This window comes from Vulpes lagopus, chromosome 2 (genome assembly GCF_018345385.1).
Source record: "Vulpes lagopus strain Blue_001 chromosome 2, ASM1834538v1, whole genome shotgun sequence".
Classification (NCBI taxonomy): domain Eukaryota; kingdom Metazoa; phylum Chordata; class Mammalia; order Carnivora; family Canidae; genus Vulpes; species Vulpes lagopus.
In genome coordinates, this window is record NC_054825.1 from 8965502 (window position 1) to 8993309 (window position 27808).

General features: G+C 48.0%; 1 protein-coding gene across 20 annotated transcripts in view; it reads right to left on the minus strand.

The window, feature by feature from the left end:
- Nucleotides 1-5333: 5333 nt before the first annotated feature.
- DMBT1 (deleted in malignant brain tumors 1) overlaps nt 5334-27808 on the minus strand; it is a 92347-nt gene continuing 69872 nt past the window's right edge. For 16 of the 20 annotated variants that reach the window (XM_041742098.1, XM_041742092.1, XM_041742046.1 and 13 more), the window contains 15 exons: nt 26879-27202; nt 26171-26200; nt 23896-24219; nt 23441-23470; nt 22795-22827; nt 19076-19229; nt 18612-18814; nt 17852-18172; nt 17168-17188; nt 16111-16140; nt 15702-15855; nt 14087-14295; nt 13073-13257; nt 8466-8854; nt 5334-5936 (listed from right to left, as the gene is read on the minus strand). In XM_041742098.1, the coding sequence (XP_041598032.1) occupies nt 5678-5936; nt 8466-8854; nt 13073-13257; nt 14087-14295; nt 15702-15855; nt 16111-16140; nt 17168-17188; nt 17852-18172; nt 18612-18814; nt 19076-19229; nt 22795-22827; nt 23441-23470; nt 23896-24219; nt 26171-26200; nt 26879-27202 (2666 nt within the window). In that variant the 3' untranslated portion in view covers nt 5334-5677. The remainder of the gene's footprint in view (nt 5937-8465; nt 8855-13072; nt 13258-14086; nt 14296-15701; nt 15856-16110; nt 16141-17167; nt 17189-17851; nt 18173-18611; nt 18815-19075; nt 19230-22794; nt 22828-23440; nt 23471-23895; nt 24220-26170; nt 26201-26878; nt 27203-27808) is intronic. The other 4 variants (XM_041742111.1, XM_041742058.1, XM_041741961.1 and 1 more) reach the window with 3 other exon arrangements.

Sequence of the window (27808 nt, forward strand, 5' to 3'; positions counted from 1 at the left end):
GCATCTATGTTCATAAATTAGATTGCCTAGTTTTCCTCCCCTGTACTGCCCTTGCCTTTTCCTCACATGAGATTAGAATGAGATCAGATTGTTCTGCATTTGTTAAATGAGTTGGATAGCCTTTTGGTTTCCTCTGAGATACTTCCAGTACCATAAAAAAAGGAACACAGTGATACTTCCTTGTGAAACTATCTGTAACTCCAGTCTTTCGGAGCAAAAAACGTTTATTTACTAATTCCATTTTGTCAAGGCACTCAAGAAATATTTATCGATATAAAGAATAGATGCATGGATGAGAAAAGTCTTTCTAAGGAAATCTGTGGCATTTCTTGTGCTTTCCTAAGAGTATTTTCTTAAAGTAGTTCTAGGTTTACCCCCTGCTGCTTCAGGACAACAGCATGCCCTGGGTATCACCATGACTCCACAGAGAGGCCCATTAGTTCCAAATGCTGAATGTTTGCTGAGACGCCACAACCTGTGGAAGTCCAACGTACATTAGGGTTCGCCCCGGTTGGTGAGTATTCTCTGGGTCTGGACAAAAAGACGATAACCTGTACCCATCACTAGAATGTCATAGATTATTTTCCTTGCCCTAAATATCCTCTGAGCTATGTCTATTCATCCCTCCCTCCCCTAAACCCTGGCAGCCACTGATCTTTACTGTCTCCATCATTTACCCTTTTCAGAAAATCCCTTGGTTGGAATCGTACTATGTGTAGCCTTTTCAGATTGTCCTCTTTCACTTAGCAACGTGCACTGAGGTTCCCTCCACACGTCTTTCCTTGGCTCGTTAGCTCATTTCTTTTGAGCGCTGACTACAATTCCATTGTCCCCATGGATCACAGGCTACCCATTCAGCTGCCCAGGACATCTGGGTTCCTTGTAAGTTTTGGTAATTCTGAATATAGCTACTCTACCATCTGTGTGCAGGTTCTGGTGTGAACATAAGGCTTCCACTCCTTTGGGGGAGTATTGGTCATATTACCATGGCTGTCACGGAAACAAAATAATTCGGAAATGCTGTCTACACAGGACTCCCTCATTCATTCTTGGACCTTTGACCTCTGGGACAATCTGTAACTCAAATGTTTGTCTGTGATTTGACAGGCATGCTGGTCCTCCTTTCAGAGCATGGATGATACAGGCTCCAGGCCACATGTAAGTGTTGGTCTCAGAGAAATGGAACTGTGATCTTGAGGTGACCTCAGGCCAGAGACCCCAAGCTGGGGCTCAGAGGCTTCAGACTCATCCTTGGCACAGAGGGGCAGGAGAGGAACTGGGGAGCTGGGCTCAGGCCTGGGGACATGAGTCATGCCTCTGTTTTCTAATCCACAGCTCCCACCTCCTGCTCTGGTCTCTGACCTGTCCCAATTAGCACTTGGGCTCCTTCCCCATCTCAGGTGCCCAGAGCAGGCCTGGCCCCACCAGCGTGGCCTGTCTGGGCGTCACGTGGGCCCTGCTCTCACCAGAGCCTGTACAAGCTCAGAGGGGGTCTCCCACCCAGTAGCTGCAATGCCAAGCCTTCTGAGGTGCAGGTGTTTCTCCTAGGATGTGCTGCTGCTGGAGGAATCAGTACAGTGGATCCCATTGGAGGGGTTTCCAAGCTTCAGCAGCCCCTTTCCTGGGGAATGTGGACGTGGTGGGGTGGGAACCACTTAATACCTGGTGATGGGCGTAGTTCTGAAACGTAGCCTCATCTTCGTGCTGTCAGACCATCTGCCCTGGACGCATCCGGGTCAGCACGGCGTCACTGAACCCGAGTCAGGGAAGGAACGTGCTGCCATCCCCCGTATATACAATTTCCACCAGATACGATCAGAGAGGCTCAGGGAAAGATAATAAAAGAATGAGGCAAATAATTATGGAATGATGAGTTTGAGTGTTTATTATCCCTGCCGTGGGTGTGATTTACTGAATTGTACTAATATGGGAAGTTCCTACCATTTAATTTTTCCTAATGGCTGTGATTAACTGCAGAATGCAAGCTGTCCGCAGACGCAGCACCCCACTGCCGCCGGCTGCCCTGAGCTCCTTCCTGCCCACAGTTTGCAGGCAGCTAGGCCACCTCCCGCTGCACGCACACCAGCACCCTATGTCCCAGCCAAACACAGTGATGAAGAGGAAGCTGTCAATCCCCTGGTCCACTGGAGCAAGTGTGAGCCGAGACTGCCCGTGTGTGGCACACGGAAATGCCCCGATCAAACCCACCTGGAATTGATCCCCCACCTTGGGCAGAGCCCTGTGGTCCTCAGGGTGCCTGATTCAGGGACAGGGCTGGGGTGCAGAATCCAGGGGGCTGCTGGACGGCCTCCTTAGTCTACCATGGAATCAGGGTGAAAGGAAACATACCCAACCCTTGACATCAGGATAGGATTTGGTTTCCTTACAGTTACTGTGAAGAGGCAGATGCAGCCCTTTCCTGGGCTGGAAGAGCTTTATAATGGACAACCACTGGCACCCAAAGGGAACAAAGAAACAAGGTCCCTAGAAGCAAAAGGCCCCAAGGCATAGCTGTGTCGCCCTCTCGTGTTCACTGGAGGAATGTCAGGAGTGTGAGCTGGAGAGGCTGCTCCTCTGGGAGGGGCTGGGAGGCAGGCTGTGTCCCCAGAAGGGGAAGGTGACCTTGTCTTGCTGTTCTGCTGGCCCTGGGGGCAGAGTTCTGAGGTGTCGGTCACTCTGAAGTGGGTGGAGCTGAGGCTCTGAGCAAGTCCTGAAGGTGTATGGAGCTTGGAGGAGCTGCACCCCCAGGCACAGGGAGGTCTCCCCAGAACCAGCTGGGCTGTCAATGTGTGTGGATATCACTATCACCTGAGAACCTCTCATTTCACAGCTGTTTTTCTTAAAAATCCTGGGGCCCACTCTCCACACAGTTGCAAATGGGAGTGTCTCATCCAGGAAGAGTTGTGTCCTCTCTGAGAGGCCAGTGTCCCTCGGCTGCTGGTGCCTGGGGCTGTGTACACAGGAGAGAGGATAACCCAGCACTGAGTGTCCCAGGACTGGACTCTGCAGCCTCTCTGGCCTGTCCTGGCCCTGTCTTGCCTGGATTCTGTTCTATCTCACCTCTCTGAGCTTTGGTGTCCATCCCTGCCAGGAGGAGGTGATAATACCTGACCAGCACAGCTGTCAGGGGGATTGCATTTCAGTCTGTGCTTAAGACCACCCAGCAAGAGATGCCGAATTTGCTAAATTGGCATCTCTCCTCGCCATGCTTTTATTGATTACAGAGGCTGGGGCAATGGTGTTGGTCAAAATAAGGTACTTCTGGGCAGTGCCATTTTAAGAGGGTCTCTTCAGAATAAAATTGAACAGGTTTCCAAAAGGAAAGTGCATGGGCATTCAGGGTAAGCCTGCTTGGTCCTGGCTATGGAGTCCTACTATGTGCACAGCTTTGACTTTTTACCTCTTCTGCTCTTTTTCAGGAGCAAGGCCCCAAACAGCCTCTTTGGTGGGACTTATGGACTCCTACACCAGTGGTTCTCAATTTTGGCTGCCTAGGAACCTCCCAGAGATTTTAAATCACCAACGTCAGGCCCAGCTGCAGGGGTTATGCTATAACTGGTCTGGGTTCAGGTAGGCATAGCAGCTTGAAAGCCCTGGAATTATCCTCATGTACCGCCAGGAGGTTACTGAAAATCACAGCAGCCCTGGTGTGGTGCAGAGTAGGTCCCTACTGCCATGGTGTACTACTTGTCTGGCTCTGCCCTGTCCTACAGTCTCTGTGCAGAGTCCTGGGCTTGGCTCAACATCTTGGTCACCAACAGCCATCCTTCTGCTCTTCTGTCTCTTACTCCCAGACTTGTCCACATTAACCATCCACTGTCTGGTATCTGTAATCTGTTACCTGTACCCATCTGTACAGCTGCCATACAATTTGGCTCTGCCTACCTGCTATACGCTCCTCCCTGGAGATGCAGGGTTTCCACCTGTTCATCTGACATTTTGTCTCAACCTTGAGTCTGCATTTCCAGGAAAACCAGCCCTGCCTGTCTGCACTCCTACCTCACCATGCAGCTGTGATAAGGTAAACAGTGTTAGAGTGCTACTGGGTGCCAGGCTCTGGGCTCTCATTTCTTTCTTTCTCATATGGGTTCTAAATAAAGTGGGGTCAATGTCTGAGCACCATGTGCATTCTCCTGGCTTCACATCTTAGGGCTCAGAGGCCAGCTACTGGCCATGAGGATGCTCTTCCCCAAGTCCCTTGGGGGCTGGCCTGCTTCCCCACATCAATCACTGGCAGGTCTGGGAAGGAGAGGAGGGTGGAAATCAGGATGAGCCCAGTGGAGAAGGGGAGGGATAAGCAAGGAAGGTGGTCTCAAGGCAGGGTGATGGCAAGTGGAACTGTTTGTGTGGTGGGAGAGGGAAACCGAATAGAAGCGAGAGGTACCAGATAGAAAATTGAGTCTAGATCCCAAAGGGTGGTCAGAAAGATTTCAGTGTTTTGTCAGCCAGTGGCAACCAAGGAAGGTTTTAGACAGGAAGTTAGCAGGATTTTGAGAGTTCAAGCGTGGTCAGAGGCTCTAGAGGGATGGGAAGGGGAAGGTGGGACATTTAGTCCACCTAGGAAATTGGTACAAGTTTCCCAGGCAAGAGGTCCTCTGGCCTTGAACTACTGCAGTGTCCATGGGAAGAGAAGGGAGAGGAGAGAGAGGTGGGCAGTGTCCCTGTGGGCCCCCTTCACCCATCATTATGTCCTGTGTCTTCTCCACAGCTCCCCCCACTGGAGGTACCAGGCATTCAACTTATTTCTGAATTGCATCCCCTTCCAATGGAATGTAAGCTCCATGGGGGTGGGGATTTTGATCTCTTTTGGTTTATTTGTCTCCTGGAACATAATAGTCCTTCAAGGAGTACCCGTGTAAGGTAAGAGCCTAGAATCAGCTGGATGTGCTTACTGTCTGAATACGTGACACAAGGAGACAGAGATGCTAAATATGCCCCATGGGGTGGATCAAGAGGAGGGCTGTGACAACTACTGCCATGCCACACCTATGCCTGTCACCGATGCTACACATCTGCTGACCCGTCCTCAGTCTGGACCAAAAATCCTGGGAATCAGTCTGATGACATTTCCTCTCCACGCCCACAACAAAACAGCAGAGTGCAAAATCGATCCCTGTTCTAGATGAAGAGTTGGAATGGTTGACCACCAAAATGTCAGCTGGAATGAGCCAGTCTTGCCTGCATCCCCACAGCCCTACCTGGGGACCCAGGCGCCACTGTCATGAGTAATACAATTATCGCTAATGTCCATGTTGTTGCTACTGATGACAATAACAACAGTAACAAGAGCCACCATACATCACACGCAGCACTTGAGCCAGGCAGACGTCAAGGCAGGTTAACATCATTTTATTGCACCCCCTCAAGTCCTAACCAGTAAATATTAACATTTTTGTTTCACAGACGAGGAGTGTGATGTTCAGGGAGTTCAGAACCCAGAAGATAAAGGTGGCAAATGTGTCTGTGTCGCAGGCCAGAAGTCTCTTGACCAAGCACGACACATGGTCTCTCACAGACCAGGAGCCCATGGAAGAAGACAAGAGGCAGGTGTAGCAAACTCCGAATCACCTGGAGGAGGAGCAGGCCTGGCAGGTGCAAGGACACAAAGAAACATCCCGGGTCCCCATGGGGTGCGACCCTAGGGGTGGGAGGGCGGCCCCCTCGCCTGGCTTCTCTTTTAGACGTTCCTGGCCCGCAGCTGGATGGGTCCCACGATGACATCCACCTTCTCCTGGTAGGAGCCCACGTCTCTCTTGGACCTCATGATGCAGCCCCTGCGGCAGCGGGAGAAGGAGTCGTTGGCTCTGCACACCACCATTTTACACTGCAGGTACACCGAGGGGAAGCGCTTCAGGAAGTAGAAGGAACTGAATTTGAAGCGGGCGATGCGAGGCGACGGCTGAGAGTATGATTGGTAGGTTTGGTCCTTCACACACCTGGAAGAAGAGACAAGGCAGCCCGTCAGCTGTGGATGCATGATCTTCTTCGTGATGCATGTGGGTCAAGTGTGGAACCCCAAGGCCTCTCCGGGCCAGGAACCCCACGCCCCCTGCTGCACCTTCCTTCCTGCAGAACGTGGGGTTCGGACATTGGCTGTCAGCCTCCGGGAAGATCCCAGCAGCTCTGCTAAGTCAGCAGCATCTTAGAGCAGCAGATCAGCCCAGGGCTTCCACATAGACAAGCAGGCTCGATAGGGGTGTGGTGAGCGCTCAGGGACCATGGGCTGGATGGCCCTGGTGACCCAGGTGAGTCAGGGAAGGAGCAGGACCCAGGGAGAGGGCCGCAAAGATTAGAGTTCCTTTCCTTTCCCGGTCTCAGGGCCAGGCAAGGTGACACTCCACTACTCTCTGGTGTCTTTGGTGGCCACCACCCCCACCCCCAGTGCAGCCCTGCCCTGCCCTGCCCAAGTCTCTGGGGCATGTCTCTTGACTCACCTCAACTGGCCCTAAGCCCTGGGTGGCTGTACTTGCCACATGAGCTGGAGTACTCTCCAGTACTCCCTAATCCAATATCAACCATCTCCTTATTCCCTCAGATGCCTCATCTCCACTGGTGTTAGCAGGAAAATTACTTAAGAATCCCCTGAAAGAAACTTCATACTCTGATATGGATGAGGAGCATCTCCCAGCTCTACCCTCAGTCCAGGAAGCAGCTTGCATCACCCACGAGTATCTCTCACAGTAGGATTTGGGAGAGGGGGGAGTAGCAAAGAGGAGAGCAAAGAAACTGGTCCATGAGGTATAGGGTGGAAATTTTTTGCAGGTGGATGGGAGCTGTCACTAAGGCAGCCTGATTCTGCCTGGAAATGTGGCCCAGGGTTCACTCGATATCTTCTTTCTGCCTTCCAGAGCTTCCTTCCTCTGTTTTCAATGCACTTTCTCTCAAATACCACGTTCTTTTTCCCACAGGAGTCACTTTAGCAGCAAAGGTGAGAGAGAAAGTACCCAGAACCTCGTCAGGAAGTAGGACAGTTGTAAATGAGGTCAGGGTAGCCCTGGGGCTACTAGGAAATAATTGCATTTCCCATAAAACCACACCAGTCAGGGTGGTCTGTGTAGGCCAGAGCTCCAAAACCCAGGCTGCACTTCAGAATCCCTGGGGGAGATTTTTAAAATACAGATACTCAAGCCCCATGACAGATTAAGTAAAGAGAATGTGCAGGTGGGGCCTGGGCACGGATGTGCTTGAAGCTCCAGATTCCTCTAATGGGCATCCAGGTGGGTGATCTTGTTGGTGCTCAGGTATAGCCAATGAGTCCCTGTACTCCAAAGACAGCTGGATTCACATCTACCCCCACATGCACATCTTCCTCTCCCAAGGAAATTGCATTATCTTACATGCATATATGCCAGAATTTGACTGAAAAGAATCATTTAGCAAAGAAGAACCAAATCGCTCATTTGTGTTAATCTCAATCACCTGACATAAATTCAAATGTCACTTTGTTACTATTTGCAGAAAGAGAATATGGGTAAGCTTCTCTCCATTTTTTCTGCCAAGGGGGCTGCTGTGAATTGAACCAGTGGCATAGACTAAACAAGACAAGCCTCAACACCTATCTCAACACCTATTCAAACTGTCCCTGGAAAAAGGTACTGTTTTTAATAGCTCAGGGAGGTGTAAAATTTAACCTCCCGACCCTGATTCCTTGGAGAGCCCCTTAGCCTATCAGTACAAGCTCTATATTGTACTTCTATGTGATTGTTACTGAGGTGTCAAGGTCAAATTATAATCCAAGAAACGGTACACACACCAATGGACAAAGATGAAAGGATAGGGATGGGAGTTGTACATCCCAATGTCCCAGAACCCCTTGATGAGCTCAGAAGAGGCAAATCCCACCTCACCAGAGTCCTGTCACCCAGGGAAGGAGGACTGTGGTAGAGGAGCCCAATTTGGGAACCACTGACCCCAGCCTGGGCACCATTGACCTGGTCTCTGCATCTCTTGAGCTTGGTTAGAACCACCATTCTCAGCTGCTAGGTCAAGAGATCCTGGTTACCCACAACATTCCTTGTGGATGACCTGCCATGCATGCTCTTTGCCCAGGGCCCCATCTACTCCTTCCCATTTCATCCTCCCAACCGCCCATGATGTAGGCATCACTATTCTCATCTTATGGGTGAAGAGACTGGCTCAGGGAGATACAATTGCCTGCCCAGAGTGATGCAGCTGGTACATGACAAAGCTGGGATCTCAATCTTGATCTGCTGCAAAATCAAGGCACACATGTCTTCTTATGGAGTTTGGTCCCCTGAGTCTAATCCCAGTTACAGCTAACTGCTTGGTGACCCCTGGTGACTCATTCACTTCTCCACACATCCATTTCCCTATATGTTTAACCAGGTATGACAACCTGACTGGCTAAGTTGATCTATCAGAACCCAAATCCTTGAGACTTTGAGCTACTCATGTTTGAATTGTCAGGTGAAGGTTGACATTTGCCCCGTGAAGACACTCCTTACCCACTCCGGATCAGATCGTAGGTCAAAGATGTAAAGTCATTGGAATATGGGGATGCCACGCAGGTATCCACAAACAAGGCTAAGGAGGCATCAGAATGGATGATCTTAGCCTGAAGGTACAAGTTCTGGTTTAGGTCCACATAGTATGGTGTGCTGGTCACCGGATATAAAAATGAAGAGGATGTATAAAAGGTAATGTTCACGTCAAAATTGCCATACTGCACTTCTTTGACCTCGATGTTGTCATTAGTAATGTACATGGTGTTAACCCAGGTGTTCTGGAGCATTTTGCAGCTGATGTGAATGTGGAGGTCCTTCTTCCTCTTGATGATGCCACTTGGAACAGCTGCTTTGAGGAAGTTGGAATAGGTGATGGTATCATTATCTACCTGGGAGAGGAAGACAGGAGAGCAAAGTCAAGTAAATGTCACCTGCTAAGGTGAGTTCATTGCTGATTTAGGTTACCATGAGAGGGAAGTGACTCAACCAGACTTCAAGCCCCTTCCAGGAACACACAGAGAAGGCACATACCTATTGCCATGGCTCCAATTATCTGGGCTGGGCATGCTGCTTAACTAGTAGGACTCCCTCCTTTCACAGAACCCCTTCCTCTACTATGTGATGGGGACCGCAGGTGGGACAGGTGTTGGGGCCTCCTGGGAGCAGCTCCCCATGAGAAGATGGGTAAGTCTGATGACCCCTTGCCCTACTGAATGGCCAAGCTGAGTCCAGACTCCATGGCTCAGGGCTTTTCATACTTGCTTTGTTTCATTCCCACTGTGGCTGGGAAAAACCAAGGGAGGAGGCCATGTATTGAGGGAGGGGATGGTAGGATTAGTTTTCACTGTGCTGTTTGGATAGTTTGGTAGCTATTGCAGCTTGGTGTCTAAGGCTTACAGGAGTGGAAGAGACACAGGGTGGAGTTCTAGCTGAAATGGGTCTCTGATCTCTGGGGTAGGGGTTCCCCCAGAATCTCATGGGGACAATTGAGCAAAACAAGAACACTTCCTGTCACACTCTGCTTTGTCACTCCCCATACCATGGGATGGATTCCTACTGTGCCTTTTAGCAAGCAGCAAATTCATAAGAATGTTGGTCTCTCACACCATTTGATGTGCCTAATGGTGACCTTCTAGGAATGAGAGTCTTGTACCCAGTGGTCTGTGAGCATCTCAAGGAAAAAAATGATGCGATCAGGGCTTGGTACAGTGTCAATGATACTGTCAGGAACATCAATAAATACCATGAATGATGAAAGGTATTGGGTGCAGGGCCCAGCAAAAGTACCATGATGAAGGAAGAATGGGGCCCAGATGGCTGAGAGGATACAGGTGAATGAGGCCTCTGGAAGTTCCATGGTCATGATCATTTGGCCCCAAGTTAGATAAGCACAAGCCAGTCATTGCCAGGCAGAAACAGGAAGGAACACTTTCCCTCCCAATGTGGTGATGGTCAGAAGCAAACTTCTTTCTGCTAGCCAGGTATGAGTTCCCATAAGTAATGGATACTTTGGCAAAAACAAGCACAAAAAGAACACCAAGGTGGCCAAAAAAAGAAGTCCTAAAATGTGAGGCCAAATTACTCTTAAGAAAAAAAAAAGAGGTTTTTCAAGTAGTCACATTTAGTCATACACCCTGTCAAGAACAAAACTCCATTCCTGGTCATTTGGGAGATTGGACAAGGTCTCTGCTCAAGCCAGCACTTGAACATCTTAAATATCATTGTTCTTCAGAACGGTGTGTGTTGGAAAGGCTTTCCCTTCATGCCTGCAGTTGCATAACTCAACTCTGAATTTGTCTCTTCCAGAAAAATGTGTGAAGAGAGAAGAGTTTAACAAATAATTTAAACTGGTTTTGCCATCCCCTTTTCTTCGTTGGGCAGCCAGGGAGGTGTCTGCAGCCCAGGCCTGTAGGGGAGTGTCAGAGTCCATACTCTGGACTCAGGTCCGGGGAAGGCATCCCTCTGGTGGGGTGGAGAGACTGCATGTCTCCTATGCCCTCCATCCATGCAAGGAAAATTCACTGTATTTTCTAAAATGTAAAGAAAAAAAAAAGAGTGGGCTTTATATGTGAGTGCCAGTGGTTGTCAAAAGAAACCATATACATTTGATTCTGTTACCCCTTCAAAGACAAGCTGAGGTGCCTTTAGTTTAATTCTGTACGCTAAAACCTAAGACTTCCTGGAATTCACATTTGTCTATGGCTTCCATGCTCAAGCTAAATTCTGAATCCATTCCAAGCAATGAACATGGAATGGAAGTTTATTTCTTGATCACAAGAAGCAGTTCTGACTTCAGATTAAAATTCATTTTTAGATGCCTGCTCAGTTTGGAAGGAACTCAGGATGTAATGGGACATCTTGCAGATAAGTAAGTCCCACCTTGACATCCCTCTCATGTGGTGGGGAGACCTTGCCTACTCAGCCATGAGAGCCAACATTCGCCTGACAGCCCTCAGTGAGGCTCCTGGGGGAGCTGTGTGGATGGCTCTGGCTGGGGATCATGCCAGTCCACCTTTGAATCCTGGCTCAGCAGATCATGACCACGTGGCCTCGGGCAAGTGGCTTACCTTCTGTAAGCCTCCATTTCCTTATTATTACATGGGGATGAAAGTTGCCCTGAGAATTTCAAAAGTCATTAGAACTTATTTCAGTGGCTGGCATACAGATTAGCAGTTTATAATCTGATCACACAGGGGTTAGGCTCCATACCAGCACCACTGGGAGCTTCCAGGATGAGTAAAACAACAGCCCTGCCCTGAGGCACTCAGTCCAGTAGAGGATGGCAGGTATTTAAATAAATGGAAGAATGAGAGTGTAGCACGTGCAGGCCACCATGAACCACCTTACAAGAACCAGCATCGGCACGTTGCTTTGGTGGCTTCTAATGGAGACAAAGGAACATCGATGGGTGGCTCAGACGTCAGAGTCTCTAGGCTGTACTTCTCCAACCGGGAGGGATAATCATCTTTGGTCTACAGACTCCCACTGACTAAACTCATGGCAGGCCTGACATACAGCACACTTAAATTATAGGGCAAAATATAAAAGCAGGGCTGCCTAGAACTTCTGCACGCTGTGACTGGTATGTACCCTTCTCTGAACGTAAGTCTCCCTATCCATTCAGTTCATTTCAGAAGGAGATCTGATATCTGAGAAAAAGGAGCCAGGTGGCCACAGTGGCAACTGTGGACTGTTAGGCCTTGGCACCTACCCATGGCTGACAGGCCAATCTGCTTGGCTAAATGACTCCCCTTACTCTCCCACTGTGTCTTATGTGTCAAAGGATCAGGAATGACTTTGCCAGGTAACAAACAGTGTCATCTTAGCACCTAGCCTAGTGCTGGCTCACAGCAAATGCTCAGTAAGTCTTTGGTGAATGACAAATTGACGCCCTCTGAACCTATGGGTCATGCACATTGTACATATTTGAGCATTTCATGTTACGTATTTACTGCAGTCCCAAGCCTCATAAAAACATTCGCACTATGTCTGTTCCCTGACAGACAATATCTTGAAATGATTCTTCAGGTGTCATCCCCAGATTCAGAATTTAGAGTAGATGATTTCAAATAAATCTACATAGAATTAAATGCAACCATTGTAAGCATGTAATTCAGTGAGGTTTGACAATAACCACCACAAGAAGGTACAGAACATTTCCATGAACTTCACTCCTTCCTGACGCTTGGAGGCAGTCTCCTCCAACCAGATCGGCTTTCCATCAGACGTTTATTCCCCATTCCTGGATTTTATAGAAATGGAATCACAGAGGAGGTACTCTTGTGTGGTTGGCTTCTTTCACGAAGTGTAAGGTTTTTGAGATTCTCAGTGTACGGTGTTTGCCCTACCACTTTTTGGCCAAGTGGCCTTGGCTAACCTGCTTGACCCCTTGAGGCCCAGCCTCCCTATTTTTAAAGTGGGGTAACAATGAGAGAACACTTGATGGGCAACCGAGAGGTATGACACCAGCTAATCCTAGTGTCTGGCCCTGAGAGGCTGAGCAACCACCCAGGTTGCTCAGGACTGAGGTGTTTTGTGGAACACAGGACTTTCCCATGCCAACATCTGCAAAGTCCCAGGCAAACCAGACAGCTGGTCACCCTAGATGGTGATAGCTCAGCTGCAGAGGCTGGTTTATTGTGAATCTAATAAAGCTTCAGCCTCAGGACCTCCCCTGTGCCCCGGTTCTTTCGAGGCCTAGCAGTGTACTGGCACAGCCATATGTTTTTGTAAGATTTATAAGTAAGATATGTTTGCATTCTTCTGCTTCATGAGGTACCCTTCCCTCTCACCAACCCCAATTCCAAACTATAAAAGCTTCAGGCCCTAAAAAACCTGGAGCTGCTATGGTTATTGCTGATGTGAGTGGCAGCCTGCCATCCACTCTCTGTGCCTGACAGTGGGGTGGAAAATAGCCTGCTGACCTTCCTTCCTCATTCTTCCATTTGGAAGTGGCTGTAACTTGTATCATGCCACTAAACAGATTTAAACCTTCACCCTAATTACACCGGCTATACCATCATCATATCTTTGGGTTCCCCAGAATTCAAGAAACAGCACACATCCTCTGTCTCAGTAGGAGAAAGAGTAGGAAGTCCTAGACTTACCTGCTCGATGGTGCCGCAGCCTGAGTACGGAATTGTGAATGTCACCTGGCTGGCCGTTATTTGGGGCTGACACTGGTAGCTTTCACTCGAGGTGGGAATGACAACCCCCGTGTCAGAATAGCCCAGGGATTGGAGATAGCTCCTGCTCACGCTGGCTTGCATATGGTTTGGCAGACAAAGCAGCTCTGGTGGCCAAGGGCAAACAATGCAGACAGTCAGCACCCCAGCAAGCCCACTAGGCACTCCTCCCGTATAAAGATGCAATGACCAAGATGGTGGACAGAGATGGCCCACATCAGAATAGGCCTCACCACCACCCCTCAAATGCTACATGGCTCAGGTCAGTGTCATTCTCACAAGACCCCTTTGAGGGCACAGGGACTTTGGATTCCCCTGATGGAGAAATGGAGGCAGGATGTGAAATGAGTAAAATGTTTTTGCCAACCTATCATTTATCCGTAAAGTAATGCTCCAGTTGAATGGTGGAGATATTATAAAGTCTTTAGCTGTGGAATGGGTCAATGCTTAAAATCCTGACTGCAAAAGAGAGCTCAGACATCACCTTACCCAGTCCCTAAGCCAATCTGTAAATCAACCCACTCAAATCAACCCAGCTCAAATTGTGACCACTAGCTGGAAGTGGCTGAGTGACTGGCTTAGGTCTATCTTCAGATAGAAGCCAAATATGCTAAGTCTTCAGACACAATCACAGTGGCCAGGTGGTCACTTGCATTTTTGATATTGACATTCCACCATATGCTGAAGGTATGACCTTCATAGACCTATATTTAGTCTGTGCTGATCACAGTAAGACCACCACACTGCCCATCATCCAGTTCTGACCCTTGACCTCATTTCTGGGCAGCCAAAGTCCCAAGACCACTGCTCATGGCCCCTTTCAGCACCAGATCAAGCCTTGGTGACCTGACAAAGCTGCTTTAGTTTCTTATTTTGCAACCACAGGAGGGTTGAGCAGAGGTGTCACCCACAACGAGCCCCCATGAGAGGACTTACTGGTGTTATCATTGGAAGGACTGGAGTAGTACTTAGCCTGGAAGCCCTTCCTCGTGACGCTGCCATCACTGATGAAGCGAATGGACATAAAGTTCGATGACGAAGTGAGGGAGCTCTTGGCTCCATCACAAACACGGGCAATCAGAGGGGAAGTATGGGATGGGCCATCGAACACTTCAATATAGTCGTAGTTACAACCACCTTCAAGCCTGCAGGGACAGAACACAGTTTTGGCTTCGCTTTCAACCAGGATTTGATGCAGGGGGTCAGATCTCAGGGAGGGGGGTGTCACATCTTTGTGAAAAAATTCATAGTTAGACAAATAGAAAAATAATAGAATGATATTCACCTCCCTGTGACTTCCACGCATGGATCTTCGTCCTAACTTTTGGGGTCACACATATGCAATCTATAGCCCCTCTCCTTACACCCCTTTGCATCATGAAAGGAGGGATCACAACCTGCCTTAGACTATTTCTTCAAAAGGAAACTGGTTTCCCACAGAATAAAATAAATATTCATGAATCCACAGTGATAGAAATAAATAACCAAACTAATAAATATCGGACAAGTCAAATAACCTCTCTGAAGATTAGGTGGTCAACCTTCCTTCATAGGATTGCATGAGCTTTAAGTATAGTCTCTGAAATCCAAAATGAATTGTAATGATGAGGAGATTAAAATGAAACTATATCTTTTGCAAAGAGATAGCAACTGAATGTCCAAGACAGAGATGTGCAAGGCCACAGCAACCAGAATGCATGAGAGAAGGCTATTGTGTTCAGTAATGGTTGTTACAGAAGAAATAATGGCACCCCGCTTCTGTGACACCAGAAAATACTCATACCTCTGTATGGTCACCCCCTCCTTGAACCAATCATACATATTTAAAAAATATTATTTATTTATTTATTCATGAGAGACAGAGAGGAGCTGTAAGCCCAATGCGGGACTCAATCCCAAGACCCCTGGATCACGACCTGAGCTAAAGGCAGATGCTCAACTGCTGAGCCTCCCAGGTGTCCTGGACCAATCGTATATTAACGTGGCTTTGATGCTATTTTCTCTGCTTAAAGCAGTGATTCCACTCTTCATGGAATGAGGAACAGATAAACTAGCCTCTGCAGCAGAGATTTCTCTACCTTTGCTTGACCCCCCAAAACTCACCTCCTCAAAAAAGGAGGCAGTGAGGATAAAAGGGTTAAAAAAAAAAAACTGGTGTGGTTAATAGGATTCTGTGTGCTACTATTACTCCTAACAGTCATTCTCCCCATTGGATAACATTTTCCAAGTATGTTCATCTATTTCTCTTTCATGATCTTTCCAGTATCCAGCAATGAGAGGAAAGGAGATATTTTATTCCCTTATTTTGAGGGTCAGGAAACTTAAGTGATTTCCTGTGGTCACACAGCAAATCCATGACAGACCTGGGACTTTGAAGCAGGGCTGTCATCCTGGCCCCACCTCCAAGGGCTGCCTCTGTCCTCAGTGAAAAAAATTGAACCCGTAAGAGAGCACGTCAATTGGGCCAACATCTCTCCTGAAGGGCTAGATACCATGTTCTAAACTATCTGCGAGGTGCCCCACCTATTCTGCTTTGCACCCACACACTTACTGGACATCTTTGAAGACAATAGTCACGTGGTAGTTGTTTGGGACTTCAATGTCCCACACACATCTGGCGTTGTTTGGATAGTTCCTGGGATAGAATGGGCTGGAAAAGTGCCCTGATGGCTGGGACATGAAGCCTCCGCAGGAAGAATTTGCTACTGGGAAGAAATGGAAAAATGTGGAGGGCCCCCAGAGCCCACTATACGGTCCCCTCGGGGAAATTTTTAAACAACCCCCTAGACAGAAACTCAGCAGAAAATGGCATAGACCCGGACTGTCCAGGGAGCCTCTACTTAGGGAAGATGTCTCCTCGTTTTTGTCACTGTCCCCCAACCCTCACCCCTGGTGCCCCACCCAGTGGCACTGTCATTGAGATGAAGGGAAGCGGGGTTTGTAGGGAGCCCAGAACTTACTGTTTGGGCTTGTGGCATCTTGAACAAGAGCTGTTGACAGAGAGAAAAGATAACAATCAGTTTCCTGGGATGGTCGGCACAGTTGTTCAGTGCTCACCTGCTGTGTGCAGAAATGTGCCAACCCTGGGTTCACAACCCTTGCCCTCAGAGAGCTCACAGCCTGGAGCGGTGGATGGGAAAGAGCAAACCCCAGCCTAACAGGATGGGGCTGTGATCAGGGTAAGCCCAGGATATGGTGGGAGCCCAGAGTGTTGGCTCCTGACCCAGACTGAGCGGAGAAAAGGGAACAGGTAATTGCAGGGCAGGGAGAGCAGGAGTCAAGCAAAAAAAGTAGAGGGGGCGGGGTCCTTGCAGAGGAAATAGCCCATGCAAAGGGACCAGGCCTGAGAGTAATAGCACACTTAGGGAACATCAGTGTGGATGGAGCAGGGAGGGGAGAGGAAACCAAACAGATGCAGGAAGTGGATCATGGAGAGCCCTAGAGACTGTCCTCAGCTATGGGGATCTGCACCCCGACAGCCCTGAGGAGTCACATGAAGGGTCCAAGGGCATGGAGGCTGGGACTGACATTGGGATTTCCTAAGGACACCCCCTGCTGCTGTGTGAAGAATGGAGATGGGAGGCGGGGGGCAAGGCTGAGGTGGGGATCGAGGGGAAAGATCTGAGGAGCCAGGAGTGGGCTGAAAATGCTTAGATCAGGTTGAGCAGCAGCTCCAGGTGAGCAATCAGGAGCTTTGGCTGGTTACACGGAGTTCAGTGAGGAAGCAGCACCCACTGACCAGGGTCTGGTGTCCAAGGGGACAGGCAAGACCTACACGGGAGGCTGGCCCTTCTTAGGGACCGACTGGAGATCTGACTCTTAGGCTGGCCAGGTGCCTGATGGTCAAAGAGGAGCCCAGGGAGAGGGCCAGCCCTCCTCGGGTGGGGACACCAGCTGCAGGGGACACCAGTGCCAGGGAAGGCATAACGGGCGATTCCTGGGAGAGTGGGTGGCATGCCTGGCACCAGCAGCAGAGAGGGCCAGCCAGGCGGCTGGGTGGAAATCACGGTTTCTTACCAGGCGTTGTTGGGACAATTCCTGAAAAGAGATAGGAGAAAAGGGTCAGTCACTGAAGTGTAGCTGGAGGAGGGACCAGATTGTGGCAGGGACACACCTGTGTGACTCAGTCTGACCTTTTTAGTGAGTGCACCCATGACTCGTGGAGTGACTGCTATGGAGATCTGTGTTACCAGGGGGAGGCCTTGGGCAGGTCTCCCCAGTTTCTCCCCCTGCCTCATCATCGCTTGAGGGTGATGCCATAGTGCCACAGCCAAGGTCACACCATCACTTAGTCCTCATTTCTCACTTGTCTTGAATTGTTCTAAGGCTTTACACACATGAGCCACTTAGGTTTCTAATCGCCATTGGCAGCAGGTGCATCATGACCATCTCCTCTTTGAAAAGGAGGAAACTGTGGCTTACAGACACGACCTCATAGCTAAAGGTCTCAGAGCAAATGTAAGGGTGAGAACATACACATATGCCAGCTGTGTGGCCAGCAAAACGGCCCCAGGGCCTGAGACAAAGTGGTCCCTGCATGGTCTCCCAGAGGGGGAAGGCCAAGCGCACAGCTATAAAGCCTCCTGTCCACCTCCACCCCCAGAACTCAGCCACGAACACCATCAGCCACCAGCCCTTAGCATCCCCTCTGTAGTAGGTCAGAGGAAAAAGGGGCCTTCCACAAATGACACCTTGTGGTACCTGAGCAAATGACTGCAGCATCTTCACTGTGTGCACAATTATGGGAGAACCAGCCTTTGTTCCAGCACTGCCAGAGGGTAGATTCGGTCCCTGAGCACGCTACGCCATCCAGGGTGATGGGGCCAGAGCCCTGCCCAAAATAGGCATTTCCCGGGGCTGACACTGCATGTCCACACCTCAGCTGTCTGCAGACCACATGGGCATCCTGAATGTCCCAGAAATCATCACAGACCGTCCCCCACCTGCCAGCGTGGTAAATTTCCACACGCCCGGCACATGCATTATAGGAGACGTTTGAATTGACTAATCTCAAGCTGGCATCTGAAAGACACAAGGAATAAGAACTGATGACCATTCCTACAACAGATCTCAAAGGCCGAATACCCCGTGGGCCTTTCTCACCCCCAAAGTCACCAGGGGATTGACCAGGGGACGATCATCTCCAAGATCAGCTGGAACGGGCTAAAGACACCACAGAGCTCAGGCCCCCTCACCCTTCAGATGGGGACATGCTAGCTCAGCAAGATCAGTCACCAGGTCACCTGGGAAGTGACAAATCCAAGGCCAGGGTGTGTCCACTACTCCCCACGGCTCTCAGCCAGTGGTTTACCAGAGTCGGCTGTGAGATAAGGAGGAAGGGCAGCACGTGGCTGGAGCCATTCTTTGAATTCACATAAGAACCATGACACACCCAAGAGCACAGTTCACCTAAACACACCGAGCCTCGAGGTCACTTCTGTTGGATTTAGTTCAAACGCACCTCTAGGAAAGGAGTTATACCAAGCAGAAAAGCCGATGTTTTGGACACTGGCGTCACTTCGAAATCGAACAGTCATTCGGTTGTAGGAAGAGGTGAATGTTTGCCTGGTGTCATTACAAATTTTCCCCAGAAAGTTACTGTTATTCAGTGATCTATCAGAGATTTCAACATAATCAAAAGCGCAGTTACTATGCATCTCCAGCCTGTAAGGAAAAAAAAAAAAAAGTGGACTCATATTGACATTGAAATTTCTATTGCTCCTGTATTTTACAGATAGTTTGGGCTTTGATGAGTGATGTCATTGAGTCTGAGATTTTCTTTGTGCTCTTCCTCAATCAGATCACAGGGCTTCCCTATGTTGCGCTGATGCTTCATGGTAGGATCAGAGCCACGTAATGTCACCTGAGAGTGAAAAGGCATCCCTGGAGGACCATCCTTCACCGGATGATCTGAGTTTTACTTACTGCAGACTGTTGAAGCCCAGATTTATGCGGTAGCCGGGGTTCACTTCTATTTCCCAGACACACTCAGCGTTGTTGGGGTAGTATCCAGGGTAGGATGGGCTCGAAAAGGTCCCACTGGCATTGAACAAGAAGCCACCACAAGCTGTAGACTGACCTATAGAGGAGACAGAGAGCGACACCCCAACATGGCAGGTGTCAGGTGTGTTATAACAAGCAATTGTTTTCTGGGTAAGAGCCCTCAGGCTTCATCCTCCCATCTTACAACACGACTCAGTTTTTCCTCTCTCAGGCCTGGTCCTCGGCTGCCCACATGGGGGACCTTGATCTGAGGATCTACCTAGAAAAGCAGCTCTCTGCCAAGAGGTGACCCAAGCTTCAGAGGGAACATGGGTCCCCTTGTGGTAAAAATCCCAAGAAACAACAAAGTGATTATTGTCATTGTCCAGTGGAGGACAGGGATATCGTGGCTGAGCTTAGCAGGAGGGGTGACCCATGGAGATCTCTCTGCAAAGTAACTTATTCTGTAGGGTCTCCCGCCAGCTGACAAGAAGCAGTGGAAAGTGGGGTCGAGAGCATGGTTTCTGCCACAGAAAGCCTGGGCTTGTATCTTGGCTCTGCCTTTACCAGCTCCATGATCTTGAGCAAGTTACTGAAACTCTCTGCCTCAGTTTCTTCATCTGAAAAAATGAGAGGGCTAATAACTAGTATCTGACTCATCAGATTCCCGCGTGTATTAAATGAGACAAGACACGTGAACCTCGAAAGCAGTGCCTGGCACAGAGTACGCACCCAACAGTATTAGCTCTTATTATTTATCACATAATGAGAAATAATATTAAGCATTCAAACTTTCGTTGGTCAGTTTAATAGACCATTTAAAAATATTTAGATACTCGGTGGTGATATAAATTGAGTTTGGTTCTTATTCATAGGTCTGTTTGTGTGTTATTGCACACTGTACAATTTGATGGTTTTTAGTATATTTGGAGTGCTAAAGCCATCACTGCAGTCATTTTGAGAGTATTTTTGTCACTCCAGAGAGAAACACTGACCCAACAGTAGTCATTCTTCTTTGCCCCCCGCCAGGCCAAGGCAACCACTAATGTACTTTGTCTTTACAAATTTGCCTATTCTGAACATTTCTTATGTGTACAATCCTACAATATGTGGTCTTTTGTGACTGGCTTCTTTCACTTAGCATCTTATTTTCAAAGTTCATCACTGTTGTAACATATATGAACAAGCAGCAGGACTTCACCTCCCTCTATTGCTAAGTAATATTCTGCTGGATGCATGGACCATATTTTGTATATCCATGCACTGTGATGGATCAGTTGTTTCCACTTTGGGGCCATTGGGAACAAAGCTGCCCATCTCTGAGCAGTCATATGTGAGTTTCTGTGTGGACACGTGCTTCCCTATCCCCTAAGTATATGCCTATGAGTATAATCACCTGGTCATATGGTAATTCTCTGTTTAACTTTTTTGAGGAGCCACCAGCTCCACCAGACTGTTTCTCAAAGTGAACGTACATTTTATATTCCCATCAGCAGAGTGTGAGGGTTCTGAATTCTTCACCTCCTCACCAACACTTGTTATTACCTGACATTTTTATTTTAACAAACCTACTGGGTGTGAAGTAGTATCTCTTTGTGGATTTGATTTGCATGTCCCTGATGGCTAGTGATGTTAGACATATTCACATGTGCCATTGACCATTTGTATATCTTCTGTGGAGAAATACTTGTGCAGATCCTGTGCTCATTCCTTCATTGGGCTATTGGGCTTTTTATTGTTGACTTGTAAAAGTTCCTTATGTATTCTAGATGCAAGTCTCTTATCAGATGTATTATTTACAAATATTTCCTCTCCTTCCTTGGAAAAACAGTGTTTCATAAGGATAAATTGGCCTTCAAAATATGCCTACCCGTAAATTCTATTTCTACATTGGGAAGTAATGAAAGATGAGGCTGAAGTTTCAGAGCAGAGGATATGCATTATAGATTTCTGAAAATGTAATAGGGACAATTATAAAATAAAATTAAAATGTTACTGCATGTGATTACCTAAGTATATAAAACAGTTTAGAAAGAATTAATTCTTTTGTTCTGTGATTAGTAATTGTTTAATTAAATCAGGATATAGCCATAGAATGGAGAACTGTGTGATCATTAAACTTTATGGTATAAAAATAATTTCAATGCCATAAAAAGGTTAATGTTAGGGACACTAAAAAAAGTATCCTATACTCAAGTGAAAAAGGATGTTATAAGGGAGGGTATAAAGCGTGCTGTCATTTGTGCATATGTGCATGCTGGTGCATGTATCAAAATGCCAATTGTGATTAAATGTTCACCCATTCATCCATGTGTTCACTTACTCTTTCTAGAAACATGTTATGCCAGATACAAAGCTAGGTAATAGGTATACAAAAGGGTAAAAGGCAGATATGGTCTCTGCCCTCAGGAAGTATACAGTTTGGCATAAAAGTCATGGATGATCTTTTGTAAATAGACATCTGATGTTGTAAGTCCTTAGCATAAAACTTGTCAACACATCCAAATGTCCTTAGGATAAGGTCGGAGTTCCAACCTGTGCACAAAGCTCTGAATGGTCTGGCAATAGCCAAGCTCCTTCCCACTCAGGCCTTCAAAGTGTTCCTTCTGGCTGGAAGGCATGTCAGCAAATGAGTCTGCTTCTTCTGTGTGCCTCAGCATAACCAGCATCTTGTATAGAATGCCCTCATCCCTTGATCAAGTAAAATCCCTGATAATATGGCCTCTTTACACACTGAGCCTCCCCACTGAAGGACCTGTTACACCTGTAATTACATCATAAATCCAGTCAAAAATATTAACTACTGTGAGCCATTTGAGGGGGGAGATCAGTTTCTCTTTTCAAACATTCTGAAAATTTACAACATGCTTGAAGGCCATTGGACCATATATACAGCAAAGAATACAGCAAAGACCTTAAAATATTTAACATAAGAAGAGTTAGTATTTGGTAAGTACGTTCTATATACCAGGCACTATGTTAACTTTAGTCCAGTAAGTTTATTACTTTCCTACAGGAAAAATTGGGAAGATATGCAAAGACTTATAATGATATTCTGCATCGGAGGATCATTCATAATAATGAAGAAATATAAACATGTAAATGTCCAGCAGTTGGGGACTAGCTAACTAGTGGGGGGTCATAGCTATGTAATGAGACCAAAGGCAGGCAATTAAAATGATGGGAAGAAAATATTCAATGACATACACAACTGGCCATATTTCTTAAGAGTGATGGAAAGCGATTGAGCAATAGCCACTCTGGGATGGAAAATTTACTTGTAAAAGATTGATTAGTTGTGAAATGATCCATTTATTGTCTCCCTTCCTTCTCTCAGAGCTTTTGAGATACCCCAAGAAACAAAAGCCTTTAAACGAATCTTTGAAGAATACCTTATTCTATTTCCTTGAAGAAGGGGAAGTAGAACTCCTTATTGAAACAAAACTTATCCAGGTGGAAGGGGATAAAAAGGTTGCGTGTCTAGAAGGTAGAGGCAGGTTGTGTGTGTGCATGCAGCTTGGGTGCAATGTATGGGGGCGCAGATCTGGGTAGGTTACATGCCCTTGTTCAACTGGGCTTTGCATTTATAGGCATCTACTGCATGGACAGCCTGCCTGGGGACAAGAACTCCATTCCCTCGGGTAGAAAAATGTGATACCTACCATGAGTGGTTGTAGATGAAGGGCGCCACCAACCTAGAAAGAAAATGAAATAATTTTAGGATTTAGTGGAAAAGTTTTCATTCCATGTTCATTAGTTTGGTAAGGAAAGGTCAGTGGTAACCCTCATTGGAGGACTTGTCAGGACTTGTCAGGTGGTGGACAATTACATCCTACACTGTGGATGGCCCAGATGGCTAGAGTATGGTGCTAGTACTTCCCAACATACTCGGCACTGACTGTTTTCACCATGGGGTAGAGAACACTTGGAGATGGCTCTCTCAACATGAAGGGATTCTGGAACACACAAGCACTACTAGGAGTTTATATGGGCATGTTTCTCAAATGATCCCAATTTTGACTGAACAGTTACTTTCTTCTGAAATGACCAGAGGGGACCAAAAGCCCTTCCATCGCAGAATCTTTGAGCAAATCCTGGCAGCAGGCAGGTGCATGAGACCCAGATGGGCCCAGATGGGCCCGTAATCCCAACTAAGTAGGAGCCAAGGTCCTGGGGACTCAGCTGCTGGTCACCGTAGTGAATACCAGAGTCCTCCAAGAGATGGGCCTCATCCTATCTTCCAATTCTAGAAACGTGAGAGTCGGATTCCAGACATGATTCATGCTGAGCTGGGCTACAGCTACTCACCTGTCGTAGTAGGAGGGCTTCCTGTAGATGCTGCAAAGGAAGAAGATACATCATCAGTTTCTGTAAATGATGTGCAGGAAGAAGCCTCTCAGGCTCCAGACAAACAAAAAAGCTGAGGGACTGTCCCCGCTAGAACTAAGAAAGACTTTCTGGGAGTGGTTGTGAGGAGCAGAGCTGGTAAATACCCCCAAGGAACAGTGCTGTGGAATTTGTTCTCAAAATCTTTATGCCCATTCACACACTGATACTCCACAGGCACTTTAAAGAAGGTGCTGTAGTTCACCCATAAAACTGAGGTACACCAGGATGATGGGTGATGCAGGGTCCTCTCAAGCTATGAGGGAAACCCCTGCCCTTCAGTAACACTCAGAAATACGAGAAAACAGTGAAAGAAAAAGAGTTTTTCTAGAAAAAATAACAAAAAAACCCAGAGGGCCAATATCATGAGGACCCACCTGAGCAAATGACACTTGCATCCTCTGAGTGCCTGCAGTTGTGCGAGTTCCAGCCATTATGGGGGCAGTTCCACAGGTAGGACTCATTCCCAGAGCAGCGCAAGTCATCCAGCACAATTGGGCCCGAGCCCTGACCAAAGCGGGCATTTCCTGGAGCTGATGTGGCCCAGCCACAGCCCAGCTGCCTGCAGACCACGTTGGCATCATTGGTGTCCCAGCTGTCGTCACACACGGTGCCCCACGAGCCTCTGTACAGGACCTCCACGCGGCCCTGACACCGGTCCCCTCCGTTCACCAGCCTCAGAGCCAAGCCTGTTTCATTCCCTAGCAGGACAAAGAACGAGACCTCTGGTCTGTGGATGTCTTAAGGTCATAGGCTAAAGGCATGTGGCAGACTCAGGGACTTCCTCCTGGCTAGTGGGCCCTGGGCAGGCGGTCACCTTTGCACGTGCCCAGAGGTTCGTCGTCAGCACAGGGATCGGACCAGAGATGTCCTAATCAGCCCAGGCCTAAGGATGCTCCAATGCAGAGAAGCACCTTATGATTCATGGAGGGCAGGAGGAAGACAAACTCACCCCACCCTGGACACATTGAGGATGGACCCCCACACTGGTGGGAACAAGGGTGGATGGGACAGAAGCCACAGGCCATTCCAAATAGGGTACCGAGCACTCACACACCCGGCTAGGGGGCATGTGGACTGGGGCTGAGCAACTGTGAAAAGGAAACATGAATAGGACACACAGCACACAGGTCTCCCTACCAGATCAAAGGCTGAAGAAACTCAGACTATCCCAACTGAGTTCATGCTTCCATGTGCCTTCAGGTAGACAGAGCCAAGGCCTGCCTAGGGATCCCCACCCTAGGTCCCAGTGCCCACAACTGCTTTCTGCTGGGTCTGACAGCTGACATTCCAACAGGTGGAATGCCCCTACCAGGCCGAGGACAGGCCAACAGAGCCACTGCATTCATTCTATGCGGGAAGAGCAAGAGTGAATCTGGGCAGTTAGTCTGCAGAGACCCCACTTCCACCTCCCATGTTCAATGCTCTCACTCTTTACAAGTTAGTTGGGCCCTGATGCAGGAGGTCAGCCTCAGCAACTGGGGTCCGGCTAACTTGTTGGGGGTCATAGCTGTGTAATGAGATCAAAGGCAGCCAATTAAAATGATGGGAAGAAAATATTCAAGGACTTCCACAAGTGGCCATATCAGTTCTTAAGAAGATAGAAATCTTTTTAGCAACAGCCATTCCAAGATGGAAAATTTACTTGTATAGAATTGATTAGTTGAGAAATTATCCATTTATTGTCTTCCTTCCTTCTCTCAGAGCTTTTGAGATACCCCATGATACAAAAGTCTATAAATCGATCCTTTGAAGAATACCTTGTTCGATTCCTGAAAAGAAGGGGAAGAAGAACTCCTAATTGAAATAAGAGTTAACCACCAGGTATGGAGGATAAAAGGCCTTCTCTGGAAGGTAGAGGCAAGATGTGTGTATGTGCAGCCTGGGTGCAATATGGTGGAGCAGGGTGGGTAGGTTACAAGCTCAGGTTCAACAAGGCTGTGCATTTACAGACATCTACTGAAAGGAGAGCCTGCCTGGGGATGAGAACCCTGTGTCCACATGTGGAAAACGTGATACCTACCATGAGTGGTTGTAGATGAAGGGCGCCAACAATGTAGAAAGAAAATGAAGTAATTTTAGGACGTTAGTGGAAAAGTTTTCATTCCATGCTAGTTAGTGTGATAAAGAAAGGTCAATGGTAACTCTCATTAGAGGACATGTCAGAGTCTGACCAATTCCACTATACACTGTGAAAGGCCCGGATCGGCGAGAGTATGCCACTATTACTTCCCAACATACTTGGCACTGACTATTTCCACCGTGGGGTAGAGAACACGTTGGGGATGACTCTCCCAACAGGAAAGAATTCTGGACACACAAGCACTATTAGGAGTTCTGTTGGTGCCTATTTCTCAAATGCTCCCAATTCTGAATTAAATATTTACTTTCATCTGAAATGACGAGAGGAGAGCAAGAGCCTTTCCACTGTAGAATCTCTAATCAAAATCTGGGAATAGAGAGGGGCGGGGATCCAGATGGGCCTGGAGTCTCAACTAAATAGGAGTTAAGGATCTGGAGACTCAGCTGGTGGTAACCATAGTGAATGACAGGGTCCCACAAGAGAAGAGCCTGATCCTCTCTTTCAACATCTGGAAACACTAGAGTTGAATTCCAGACAGGAATCATGCTGGGCTGGGCACAGCTGCTCACCTGAGGTAGTAGGAGGGATTCCTGTAGATGCTGCAAAGAAAGAGGACACATCATCAGTCTCCGTGAACAATGTGCAGAAAGAAGCTTCCCAGGTTCAGGACAAACAGAAATTCTGAAGGACCGTCCTCACTAGCACAAGAAAGACTTTCTGAGAGTGGTCCTGGGGGAAGAGCAGTAAACTACGCCTCAGGGGCAGGATTTCACAAAGAACAGTGTTGAAGGATTTGAACTCAAAAGCTTTATGCCCTCTCACGCTCAGGTTGCTCTACGGGATTCCTTTTTTTTTGTCTTTTTTTTTGTCTTTTTTTTTCTTTTTATTTTTTATGATAGTCACACAGAGAAAGAGAGAGAGAGAGAGAGAGAGAGAGAGAGAGAGAGCAGAGACATAGGCAGAGGAGAAGCAGGCTCCATGCACCGGGAGCCCGACGTGGGATTCGATCCCGAGTCTCCAGGATCGCGCCCTGGGCCAAAGGCAGGTGCTAAACCACTGCACCACCCAGGGATCCCTCTACGGGTTTCCTTATAGGAGGTGCTGAGGTCCATACCTCAACCTGAGGTACGCCAGGATGACGGGTGATGCAGGTTCCTGTCTAGCTATGAGGGAAACCCCTGCCCTTTGGTGAAATCAAGAAGATGATAGAACATTGAAAGGAATAGTTTAGACAAATTAACAAACAAAACCAGAGGGCAAATATCATGAGGACCCACCTGAGCAGATGACACTTGCATCCTCAAAGTGCTTGCAGTTGTGAGAGTTCCAGCCATTGTGGGGGCAGTTCCACAGATAGGACTCCTGCCCGGAGCAGCCCACATTGTCCAGGACGATTGGGCCCGAGCCCTGACCAAAGCGGGCATTTCCTGGGGCCGAGGTGGCCCAGCCACAGCCCAGCTGCCTGCAGACCACGTTGCCATCACTGATGTCCCAGCTGTCGTCGCACACGGTGCCCCATGAGCCTCTGTACAGGACCTCCACACGGCCCTGACACCGGTCACCTCCGTTCACCAGCCTCAAGGCCAACGCCGAATTGTTCCCTACCAGGAGACAGGAAAACTGTCTTTCTCTGTGTTCTCAAAGGAAGAACTGCTGCATTCTTAGTGCAGGATAATTCTTTCAGGGGCCAGGTGGCCTGGGTATGATTAATGTTCCCCAGCACCGGGACCCTCTGAAACCTTCTCATCATCATTGCAACTCAAGGGGACACTTGATGGTACCCCTGATCATCAATTGACTTAGGAGTATTCATTGTTGGTTGCCCACAAAGTGGGATTGAGAGAGTTTTTCTGAGGCGTCATGACAGTGGCTGATCTGCACCCTGCCTCCTAGTACCTGTGTGTGCTGTGCAAGTCTCCTGCTCTGCTAGCTTTTCTGGGTCAAAAACGTATACATAAGCCAGATCCTTTCACATCTCTCACCCTGACATGTTCTTTTCTACTTTAGAAATCTTTGCTTCTTGTCTATCTTGACTCAAGACGACTGAAGGGATTCTCATAAGGGACTTGTAAGAGTCAGGGGTATTGAGGGTCAACATGGAGCCAGCTGTATATCCCTGCATCGAGAGCACGTGCATCTCATAGCAGCTTCTCATTGCTCGGCCTCTCTCCATGCTGCATTGGATATACAAAGTTGCAAGCCCTGAA